At 41.0% G+C, this 12,236-nt stretch overlaps 1 protein-coding gene across 1 annotated transcript in view; it reads left to right on the top strand.

The window, feature by feature from the left end:
* The window catches only part of SDK1 (sidekick cell adhesion molecule 1), a 418,140-nt gene that overhangs the window by 199,511 nt on the left and 206,393 nt on the right, over positions 1-12,236 (top strand). Inside the window, exon 5 of the mRNA XM_057416915.1 lies at positions 2,746-2,879. Within this exon, the coding sequence (XP_057272898.1) occupies positions 2,746-2,879 (134 nt within the window). The remainder of the gene's footprint in view (positions 1-2,745; positions 2,880-12,236) is intronic.

The raw sequence follows: 12,236 nt of genomic DNA, 5'->3' as shown, positions 1-12,236 counted from the left end.
TGGTGTTATCAGCTCTGTTCCTGAGCCGAAAGTCAAAACACTGCACCAGCTACCAAGGAGGAGAAAAACGACTGCTACTGCTGAACCCAGGACAGCAAATGAATAGCAAGCTGTTTTGCACTATTTTGAACATGTAATTTATACAGTTTAGCCCTTCTGCAGTGATATTTTTGGTTCAAATATACTTAGATTCATTTAATACTTGAAATTTACTTACATTTCACTTGCAGGCGTTACATTTTGCTCACGCTCCACTAAGTATTAGCGTATTATATTTAAAAACCCACTTAATCCTGAACAATTTTCTTAATAAATACGTTTTCCCTTTGCTCCTGATTAGTAGATGAGTATAATGGTTTAAAAGTCTAAAATTCCCAGCCAGTTTAATGCAGATACCAACAGCGCGCATCACACCAGTATTCAAGGCTCACCTTTAAAACCCTGGGTACAGTTGCAGCTGGCGTCAAAGGAGCCTGACGTATACCTCAGTAATTTCAAAGAGTCTTTTAATGCTGCTTTCTTTTGAACTAAAGTAGAAATGAATGTGGATGTCATTGTCTCTAATATTCAATTATTAGCACTTCATTTGAATGTTATCTTTATTTGCTTTATCAAGTATCATATTAATTGCATTTTATATCCCCACTCTAAATCTATCACAGTTTCTTTGATTCATTTTCTAAGTCAATTAAGCTAGCACAGGTTCATTGAATAAAGGGAAAAAAAATCATCCTGTGGGGTCTTCTTTAGTATTATTTTATAATAAAACTGTCAATGAAGATAATTCAAACAGGATCTTTAGCTGATATGTAATGACTGATTTTAAAGCTGAAAACACGGCCTTATATATTTTTCAGGAGCTTTGTATTTATTGGGGTCTAGAGCACAAGTGTGATGAGGAACAACTGAGGGGACTGGGGTTGTTTAGGCTGGAGAAAAGGAAGCTCAGGGGGACCTTATTGTTCTCTACAACTACCTGAAAGGAGGTTGTGGTGAGGAGGAGATCAGTCTCTTCTCTCAATTAACAAGAGACAGGACAAGAGAAAATGGCCTCAAGCTGCACCGGTGATGTTTAGATTGGAGATCAGGAACTCTTTCTTCACCCAAAGGGTTGTCAAGCATTGGAACAGGCTGCCCAGGGCAGTGGGTGGAGGCACCATCCCTGCAGGTATGTAACAGACACGTAGATGTGGTGCTTGGGGACATGCTTTAGTGGTGGACTCAGCAGTGCTGGGTTAATGATTGAACTCAATGACCTTAAAGATCTTTTCCAACCTAAACAGTCCTGTGTTTCTGTGACAGCATTACAGAGGTTCAGTGTTCTTTGTATCCACATTAGAAAATTGAAGGGTTATGGATAAAATATGTGTAGCCTTTGAATACTGCTGTGTTCTCACTGTAGTTTTTTCATTCCCCTTCCTATGTAGGAAAGCAAGTAGGAATGTGTGATTTCCCCGTTTGCTTTAAATGAGTTTTCAAAAGCAAACTAGTTGTGAATTATTAATGTTAACCACACTGTGCCAGTGCAGGGAAGTTTATTATTGACTGATTAGTGCACAAATACTTTGACTTAGCGCTGACTTTTTTTGAGGCCTATTGATGTATGAACTTGTTTGATCCAGTATAATAATTTTACATGTTGTCTTGACCTCACGCTCCAAGATTTGACTGGTAGCAGAGATGAACTCAATGTGGCTTCTCATCAAGTAACGTAAGTGAAAGTAGGAGTTTGTTGCTCCAAGTTTTGCATTCAGATTTCCAAGTCTGAGCCTGTCCCAGTCTATAGGACTGTCAGCATTTGGCTCCACAGGCGTTCTCTGGAACTTTTCATGTTCTTTTATTCTTATCTTGGTTTTGAGCTTCCTGTGTCCTATTCCGTGAAGCCCTTAAATTTTTACCTGTTATCTCTAGATTAAACCTTTATCTCTTACAGTCATGAAAAAGACCATCTAACAGATGTAACATGCAAAGTAACCGACCCCATTGTGGAGCAAAGGGGTGACGCTGCCTACAAGGGAATTTATAGAGACATTTGTTATGTAGCAGCCCTAAGCAAGAACAGACTTGTGTTATATGATGACATTTGTTGAGTCCTTCAGGCTTACACCTGTGCCAACTGCAGGGTTGTGCTTTCATACCTGCTTTAAAGGAAAACTATCTACACACAGATCACTTGTGTATATCAATTAGGCTCAAACTTGCTGATGTTCGTGTCTGTGATGCTGTGATAATTAGCGATGCCATAAATACAGAAAGTTTACCCTCTGAGGTTCTGCTGCCTTTGATTTCTACTTTCTCTGGTGTTACATCCTGAGTGCCAGTCTGTAATAGTCCAGCTTTCACATGTTGAAGGCTGTCAATAAAACCGACTTTGCAGCATACTGATGTTTGCCAGGGCTGTCATCAACCCATAATGATACAGTTTGCAGGCTGTTCATCTCTGTTGTCATTTGCCATTTCTTGTGTAGCTTCTTATTCTCACTTAAACAATTCTAGTTTCATATGTTGGAGCTTTCTGCATGGCACCATAATCATCTTGTACAATCTAAACAGAGAAGAGGCATCACAGGTTTAAGTATTACCTGTGAATGTATTTGAAACGGGGCTGGTTTTGATTCCCCAATGTCTTGATTTAGATGACCATTGAATATCCTATCAGTCTGTCAAGTCTCAAGTGTTGTATGGGTTTTGCTTAGTGGGTACCATTCTCCTGGTTTCAGAGTGATCCTTTTCTTTCCTAAACAGAGCCATCACACTGGAGAATCAGCTGGTGATCCTTGCAACATCAGTATCTGATGCAGGAGCCTACTATGTCCAGGCAGTCAATGAAAAGAATGGAGAGAACAAGACAAGTCCCTTTATTCATCTCAGCATAGCAAGTGAGTATCCAAATTGTGGATAATATGCTGTCATACTGAGGCTGCAGACAAAAGTCTGCCCTAGTAAAAAGAGCCTTGCTAACAAAGGATTGGGTCTTTACAGAAGGTCAACATTCTCTGCTTGGTTTGGAGTATCTTGAACTCCTTGTGCAGTAAGAGGGACCTTAGAGAGTACATGCCCTCAACAAATGACTCTCAGAGGCTCTTGTCTAATGGTTTATTTTGTGCGAGGCAGGTACACGATGATATCCCTCACTGTTTGTTGTGAAATTGTGATCATTTCTTTTCAATGCAGGGGTTTATAATGTATTGTTTTCCATTGCGTGTAAGTAAACAAGTCACTCTTCTGAGTGCAAATTTATTTATGAGCCTATTCCCAGTCTATGGCATTGTTTTTACCTGGAGTTATCACAGAGGCCCAGGGAACATGCATCTCATTGTTACTACTTATTATTTTACATTGCGCAAATTGTATTAACACCTCCCATTACAGAGGTACTCTACGAGTAGATTTGATAGCAAAGAGGAGGGGGAGGCAGCAGAGCGACAGGGTTGCAAGATGACTGCCCATAAAATAAACTAAGGTGCATGTTCAGTAAAAAGACGCGTGTCTAAACTCTTGTAAAACATTTAGTAAATGTGTTTGTAGGGAAAATTAACATTCCAAACGTGTAGAATGGTTTTGCTCCTTTTCTGAGTGCATTAGGTCACGGTGTTTTTAATGTAGCACTGAGACAGGGAATATGTTAGTCTGTTGTGTGAATGTGTCTGGGTTTGATTTGTAGAAACAAGGAAGAAATGGCTGGATAAATTGTTGACACTGGCAGCTTTACTGACAGGCTGCTCTTATGGTTTGGGCTTCTATAAGATCACAGAATGATGGAATGGTTTGGGTTGGAAGAGACCCTAAACCTCATCTAGTTCCAACCCCCCTGGGTTGCACAGGTAGGGATACCTTCCACTAGACCAGGTTGCTCCAAGCCCTGTCCAGCCTGTTTTCTAGTCAGGGTACCTGGCATATTGCTTTTGGAAATATGATTATGTTTGTAGAAGTTCATCAAAAACATTATGTCCCTGTGAAACATTTAATGTCAATGCAAATAAGATTTTCCTGCTAAAATTCCTAATCAGTTTTCAAGGAATGCTGTTCTTAAGCAATGGAAGCCCTGTTAGTGGGATCAGGGTCAGAGAAGCTGCATGGCTTCTATAGCCAGCAGAAGAAACAAACCTGTGTCTTCTTCCAGATACGTTTATAAGCTAAATAAACTTCTCGGGGGGTTCTATGTGTATCTTTCTGAAGTGGAAATAATATTCCAAAGCCACTTGTGAACTCTGGCTGTACTGTGGCACGTAGATTGTGAACATTATTATTTCTGACACTATTAAATAGGTTTAACACTTTAGTAATTTCATTTTTAAAGCAAATTCATATTGCTTGTATTGTGACCAATAATGTACTTACAACTTTAATTTCGTATCCTAATTAATGCTAGAAATAGTCTGTGATCATGCATGCATAACGAGCACTATGCAAAGTAGAAGGTAATACGGGCATATGGAATAGAAAACACTTCAAAATGTGTACAGATTTGACAGCATGAATGCAAAGTCTCCCTGAAACATGAAAACCAGGAAAGATTAAATTGGTAAAGGAAGATGAAGGATGAAAGCCAAAAATGTTGAAATGAATATTAGCCAATGAGGTTTTTGAGTTGGTATGTTGATATCTTGGATTAGTAGTGCTGTGTGTATGTGGAAGAAAGGCGCTGGCTGTAAGGAGTTACAGCACCTGTAAAGAAAGTGATTAACATGGTGTAGTGTGAGGTGTTCCTACCCATGGCAGGGGGGTTGGAAGTAGATGATCTTAAGGTCCTTTCCAGCCCTAACTATTCTGTGATCCTGTGGTCAGTCTGATCTTTGATCTGAAGAAGAAACATGTGTGAAACAGATCATTAAAGGTACATGCAGGTATGGATACCACTTGTTGTCATTCAACAAGGTGGTGAGAGTGATGGCACTTGTCGTTTTCCATTAGGACATTGTGAAACTCAAACAGTTTAATCAAAATCAAGTAAACCCCAAGTAAAGTGGAGTATCCAATTTCTGTGTAAGTGGATTATATATTAATTATTGAGTACAACCTTGCTACATGACTCAGCATGCATATTGCCACTTTCAGCTGAGGGCAAAAGCGAAACAAAACCTGTGGATAATTCCCAGGGCAGTCATCCACTGAGGGCAGTATTAGATATGCAGAGCTTGTTAGTCCTTGAAGGATATCAGTGTCAAGCTTGCTTCAGCCTGTAGGAAAGGGTTTTCAGAAGGCTGTAATCTGTCCTGTTCTGGTCTGAAACACGGGAATGACAGAAAGAGAAAGGTATAGCCCTGAGCTAAGCAGAGGATGAGTTATGGGGCCTTGTATAGAATCATAGAATCAACTAGGTTGAAAAATATTGCCGATTAAAGTCAATGTTGAATTGTGCCTAAAAGTAAATGGAGTTTGAGAGACACTTGGAAAAGACACTAAACTGTCCTTCAATTAATAACTATATTTGATACATGTTGCATAAGACCTGAGGATGTTGAACATGTATCAAAAACGCTCTGAAAGCCCGAATCGCAATGAATTCTCCAGTAGAGCTCTGAGTAAAGGTAAAGACATTCTGTTTCTTGACAGCCTAACCCACAGTTCATTGAGTCCCAAGCAGCGTGAAGTCTTACATCCACCCGTGGCCCCCGATTACAAGCATAACATACAGAAGTCGGAAAACAGCTTCAAAAAGAAGCCTACTGGCTTGTCTCTGTGGGTCTGCCGTGTTTGGGTTTGCTTTTCAATACGTTCGGAGGTTGGTCAGGCATTGAAAGTGAAGGCATGAGAGTGCCTGGGTTTCATGAGGGTTAACAGACCTTTAGGACATATTGGGCTTCTAAGATACACACCCAGTGCACATTACTGGGATGGTTCATTCCTTAAATACACTTTGCACAGGAAGATGTATTAGCTGGTAGATGTGGTCACTCTGTGGTGAGACCCAAATACTGATGAGTGTTTCTGCCTAACAGCCGAGTCCCTGGCTTGGTTAAACGCTGGTGTTCTCTGAGCCTGCCCTCTAAAATCACGTTTCTTAATGTGAAAGTCCAGGTCTCGGCACGAGGTCCAGTCCAACCATGCTTGAAAACAGTGATCGTGTCTTTCAAGCGGATGTGTTTCCACTGATTTCAAGAGGATTAGATCATCTCTGAGGTGACAGGCTCCATGAAATGATGACCAACAGGCAGAATAATAGGAATAACGTCACGTCTGATATTAGTATGAGATGTCATAGATTAGTCCTAATTTAAAATGTCTTAAAATCATTTTAACTGTATGCTGCACTAATGGAAATCTTGGCTTTTTTTTTTTTCATTATTTAACCATATGTCCAAGCTTTCATGTAAATAACACAGAATTCTGGCTAGGAAAATTGGGAAGTCTGAAAGTCGGGAATTTGGCAACAGAAGTAGTAACAAAACTCAATTTGCTTTTTGAGGCTAATACATCACTCCCTGTTTAAAAGTCACTATTACTGTTTTGGAGGAGTTCAGTATTAACTCCATCACTGGAACTTCCTGATTTAACCAGAAAGGTGTGGGAACGGATCTCTCACTGAGTTGTCACAAGCTTCTTAGATGTAAATGCTGTTTTTCAATAAACAAGTGAGAAATCCTTAATGTTCTTCCCAATTTCTGTCTGGCCAACAATAGATTTGATGGCAATCTCTTAAATGGATCCTGTGGTCTTCAGACGTGTTCTTTTGTGCCCGTTCTCCTGCCATACACTGCAGCACAGATGGTCCGATCTCTTCCTAAAGACAGTCAGGGGGATGAAGTGACATGCTTTTGATCTCACCAGTGTTGGCCGGACATGGAAAGATCGAGTGTTCATTAAATTAAGGCCATCATAAAACCCTTACTCCCTTTTTTTTTTAAGGAAAAGGGGAGCAGGGGTGTTAAGAGGTTGGTACTGAAACCGTAAGGATTTCTAGTATATAAGTCAAGAGTTTAAGAAGTGGCTTCCTTCTCTTTTTATTACTGCAAGGAGCTGGCTGAAGTATGTACCCCAATGAACTCAGTGTGTGTCCTTGTTACTTTCTAACATGACACGGCAAGATTCTGGTGCCACTTTAGAAGTCTGAAAAGCCCTGTTGAGGTTTTTCTGTTATTAACTTCCATGCAACACTGTTGGCCCTGTGTTGGAAACTTTTCCCAGCATGTACTGATATTTCTGAGTTTAGTTGAAGTATTTTATGGAAAAAATTGGAAGTGTCCTGCAGTAAATGATTTAAATGGCAGGTTTGCAGAAGGTGGGTACATGTAAGCTGTTGTGACAGCTCAGATGCTCTTGCTTCATTTGGTTTTGCAGCGCTAATCGGCTGGAACAGCAATTCAGGGCCTTGCTGCTGGACCTTCTCGTTAAGCTGTGAAATATTAAGATGCATGTCACTTGAATGGATTTGTTAGTAAATTAGGCAGTCTCGAGATCTCCTCATAACACCAGCGGATACAGAGCGTTCTGCAGACTGATGTCTCTTTCTGATGCAGGCTTTGTGAAAGCAGCAAAGATTGATGAAAGTTTCCCAAACCTCGCCAGCCAGCGTTTTTGAGGAATCAAGGATGATAAAGGCAATTATCATTTAACAAAGATAAATCTTCCCCTTGGGCATTGGCAATGCTTAAGAAAAAGAAGTGAAAAAAGAAGTTGGGGACTGAAAATTAAACTTCTGGCTTGACTGCTTTGCAATTAGTTTAAAATAGGAATGTGTCACGTTCTGCCCAGCTTCTACTTGCAACTGTTCTGTTACAGCAAACATTGACGTAAGGATAAATAAGTTGTGTTTGTCTCATTTGGCGTCTGTTTTGTTCTTCCATTGAATGCATCAAAGCATAAATGTCACAGAAGGGGAGTCTCATTTCACACTTGCAAGGTACTGGTTTTGCACGGAAATTTTGTTGGTTTTCCAATCTAAAGAAAGGTTCTTACGATAGCACAGGATGCTCAGGTCACTTTCAGTGTCTGTAAAAATGACCTGTCCTTTTTGTCCTATGGAAAGGAAGTGGGGGAAAAAACGCCACGTTACTTGTCAGTGTATTTAGTAGAATATCACTTTCGCATCCTTCTCTCAGGTTTGTTAAGGAGTTTCTGAGCAGACGTCATCTTTTCTGGAAGAGAGCATTTCACTAATGCAGTTTTTTTGTATTAACCATCAAGGTTTGTTCGAGTCAGCGGATGTTGAGGATAAGTTTGGAGCTTCCTGCTGCATGAATTTTTCATAGCTAGCTCCAGCTTTCAGGTACAGGCAGGAAAAAAAAGGAACCGGAATGGGCTGGCACCCCCAGGGTGCAGGTATTCCTATTATGAGGGCAAATTCACACAGGCTCTGTAAACTTGTCAAACTGTTCTTAGTTCATGCCAAGGGAATTCACTTCACTTAGCCTCCCTGGGTCAGTGCTGCTGAGGTGAAATTAGTGCTTCAGTGATGCTGCTTTTTCTTTGGTGGGGTAGGAAGGACTGTGGGATGAAATGAAATGAAATTGTATTTCTGTGCCACAATTGGGACAGTAGTGGTAGGGACTGTAGTGACAGCACAAGGGGTAACGGGTTAAAACTTAAACAGGGGAAGTTTAGATTGGATATAAGGAAGAAGTTCTTTACTGTGAAGCTGGTGAGGCACTGGAATGGGTTGCCCAAGGAAGCTGTGAATGCTCCATCCCTGGTGATGCTCAAGGCCAGGCTGAACAGAGCCTTGGGTGCCATGGTTTAGTGTGATGTGTCCCTGCCCATGGCAGGGGGGTTGGAACTGGATGCTCTTAAGGTCCTTTCCAACCCAAACCATTCTATGATTCTATAATTGTGATTGCCTGCAATTCTGTCCAAGTAAGGGTGAAGTCAAAGGCAGCACAGCTCAGCCCTCTGTGGACTGGCTTTAAATCATTCTTCCAAGTAAGAACATTTCTTTCCCATTTTCTAGGCAGGTTTTGCTTTCCCTTTGTCAAGAAGAATTTCCAGAAAGGATACCCTAGTGCTGTGTCATGTGTGGCTCAAGAGCAAAGGTGTGACTCTCACTTTGATGGTCACTTATTCTTTTGCAATCCATAATGTTAATTTGAAGGAGTCTGTGGAAGTGTTTTGGGATTTAAAATTGAACCTTAAGAATAAATTCTGTGTAAACACCATCCTTAATATCCTAACAAAATACTGACTTAATGCTTATCTGCTCTAATACTAAAGGGCATAAATATCGAAATGGGGATCTTTGTTTTTTCTTATTGTGAGAACAGATTGAGTACAACTTCACTGTGCTTTTGAGATGGGTAAATATGTCTTTGTTTAAGTCAAATGCATTTTAGTAACAATCACAGCTATAACAAAAAGGACTAAATTGAGTTAGTGCTGAAGATTTGGTTTTGATATGTTGGAACAACTGTTAGTTTAAGCTTTATCCAGAGCTAGGGATTCCTGTGGAGGCTGATATTCTTAATGGTTTACCTTGTTATCTGCTGCAAAAAAGGATACTGTATTGCAGTGTCAAATCATTTTTACGCGCATCATAAAGGACTAACAGAGGTGTTCAGGATTTAGCAGCATTCTTAGACTCGAGCTTCCATTGTTGGGCCTTTTGCCTTTTTTCTTAAAGCTCCAGCCAAGATCTTGTTCAGAATTCTCTACCTGTCTTGGCCTTAGAGGAAAACTTTCCTCACTTTAACCACAGTGATACAGAAGGAAACCCGTGGTCAAAATTGAGTAATAAAGAGGAGCCTACAACTACAGGAGTAATAAAGAGGAGCCAAGAAACCTCTGCGGTACCATGAGCTTTTCTTTGGCTTTGCCAAAGCATTCTATCAGTGATCTTCCTGATACATAGGAATATTGGTTGGTCTCCAATTTCTTCTTCCCCTGAGCTATTTTTGGTTATTACTGCCACACATGGTGCACTCTTGCATCTGCTACAACCCCTATCCCAGGCAAGTAGTGTGTCGTCTGCTAGCAGGGTTTTACAATGGAAAGATACTAAAATAAACTTTCTATGAGATTTTTTTCATTCTTACTATTACAGCAAACTTAAAACCTCCAAAATCAGCATAAAGCGTATTTAAATATCTGTCACTTTTCATCATGTTGCATCGATAAATTTAATACAGCTTTAAGTATGTGGTTTATGGAAAAAATAGTTCCTTTCCTCCCAACAGCAACACCGCAACGCGATTGTTACGGGGACTCATTGCTAGCTGGTTGAAGCTCAGGAAGTGCACCCGAGTTGAGGGTACATTCCTTTGGCATATGTGCATACATTGTGCATACAGCTCTGAAAAAAATGGCAAATGCTGATGTTTCTATGGTCTAAACTGTTATTTTAACACAGCTTCATGCTACACTTGTCTGTTTATGTAAGGTTTGGGGTTGTGTGCCTGGAAGAGATCTGGAATACATGCACACATACTCTCGAAATGCTGGGTTGTCTCCTAAACCCTTTATTTATATCTGACACATGCAATTAATCTCTTCCTATCTCTAATCACTTTTGCTATTACATTCATCGCAGTGATTTGTATCCTATCTCTGTCACTGCTCTGTAATTGATATGTGAAGATAAGAGATTCTTAGAGGACACAAAGAAGGAAAAGAGAAAATTGAATTTACTTTGCAATCGCTTTATAAAATGTGACATACATCAATTATACATGCCAGCCAGGAAATGCCATCTTGAGCAAACTGCGGTGATTTGTTGGAAGACCAACATAAGAGAAATGCCAGGAAACTTTTCTGGTCGGCAAAGTATTGCTCAGTCTCGCTGCTTCACCTGCAAGGTTTTAAACAATACTTCAGATGCCACAAAGAAAGTATCATTTTTGATCAGTGTTTTTCTTCAGTCTTGTACTAATACACTAGAATGGAGTAAGGTGAAAGGGAACTGCTGAAATAAACATTGTTTTGATCAGATGTAAAAAGATGATGTTGGTTACTCAACATTGAATCATCTTTCATGGGCAAAAATGGTGAACCTGAAGGTCCAATTCCAACTTCACTGCATTCTGCCACGAAAATGTTGCTGTAGAGATAAATCACATCGTAGCAATGATAGAAGAAATAAACCTCAGCAGACTGAAATCAAGCACCATCCTATGTTGGCCACTTGCTGGGACTGCAGGACTGGCAAACAGTCTCTTTCTCTGGAAGTGTTTATTTCTTTGTCCTGTGATTGATGGATTGGCTTCGTGAGTGACTATTTGGGAAGGGCTTTAACCACGCTTACTACAAGCACGATGACCAAGGGCAAGTGGGATATCCAAATCTGATTGGAAAAAAGGCTGCTTAGGCAATCGGGAAGTGTCTGACCACGACTGTCAACTCCTGATCCAATTTGAGCTACCCATGCGCTGGTCTGCCCACATGCAGCGTCGAATCTGCAGCTTCCCATGCACCTTGTCCCCTACCGTTTAGACCCTCGCCCGTCCATACAGATGAGTGACAGTGAGCCCTTCCAGCCTGCGCAGTGGGTTGTGCAGAACTGGTCCCACCCTTTAAACCTGAGGTTTAACCGCCATGGCCTAGTTAGCTAGGATGGTGACAGCAAAGTCTACAGGTCTGTAGGTTTTGTAAGAGTGTCCTTCTCTGATGGAAGACCATACAAGGCTAGATGAGCTCCATCTGCCTGGGTTTCAAGGGAGTTTTCCTTCTCCTGTAAGAAGGCCTGACTTCGCTAACGAGATTCGGAAAGACCTTTAACCATGCATTCTGAACAAGACTGTCATCTCCTGGGTCAAACACAAGCGACCGATGACGCAGTAGCACAACAAGCATCTAGGCGGGTTCTTAGAGGCGTTCAGTCATAAGCCCGCAGATGGTAGCCTCGCACCCGTGGCTCCTCAGCCAAGCGCACGCACCAGGGGTCTGAATCTGCCGTTCCACTCGTACTGAGCAGGATTACTATTGCAACAACACATCATCAGTAGGGTAAAACTAACCTGTCTCATGACAGTCTAAACCCAGCTCACGTTCCTTATTAGTGGGTGAACAATCCAACGCTTGGTGAATTCTGCTTCACAATGATAGGAAGAGCCGACATCGAAGGATCATCGAAGGATCCTTCTTTATCCTGTATACCCAAGGTAAATCACACTTTCTAAAAACTTGCAGAGGAGACACAAGCACAGTGATCTGTAGGCATTTGGGAAGTGCTTTGTCTTTTGGTTTGTGTGAGTATCATGATTCTGAAGCTTTAGAAGAAAGAGCTACTAGAGACTCGCGTATCAGTTTACCTCTTTTGAACATCACCTTTTGATCTCTTGAGCCCTGTTCTGCTGTGCCATACTGCTGGA

This window comes from Pezoporus wallicus, unplaced genomic scaffold (genome assembly GCF_028554395.1).
Source record: "Pezoporus wallicus isolate ANWC-B61680 ecotype Strahan unplaced genomic scaffold, APGP_CSIRO_Pwel_v1 scaffold_7392, whole genome shotgun sequence".
Classification (NCBI taxonomy): domain Eukaryota; kingdom Metazoa; phylum Chordata; class Aves; order Psittaciformes; family Psittacidae; genus Pezoporus; species Pezoporus wallicus.
Note: the sequence above shows the minus strand (reverse complement) of the source record. Positions and strands in the feature narration are given on the sequence as shown.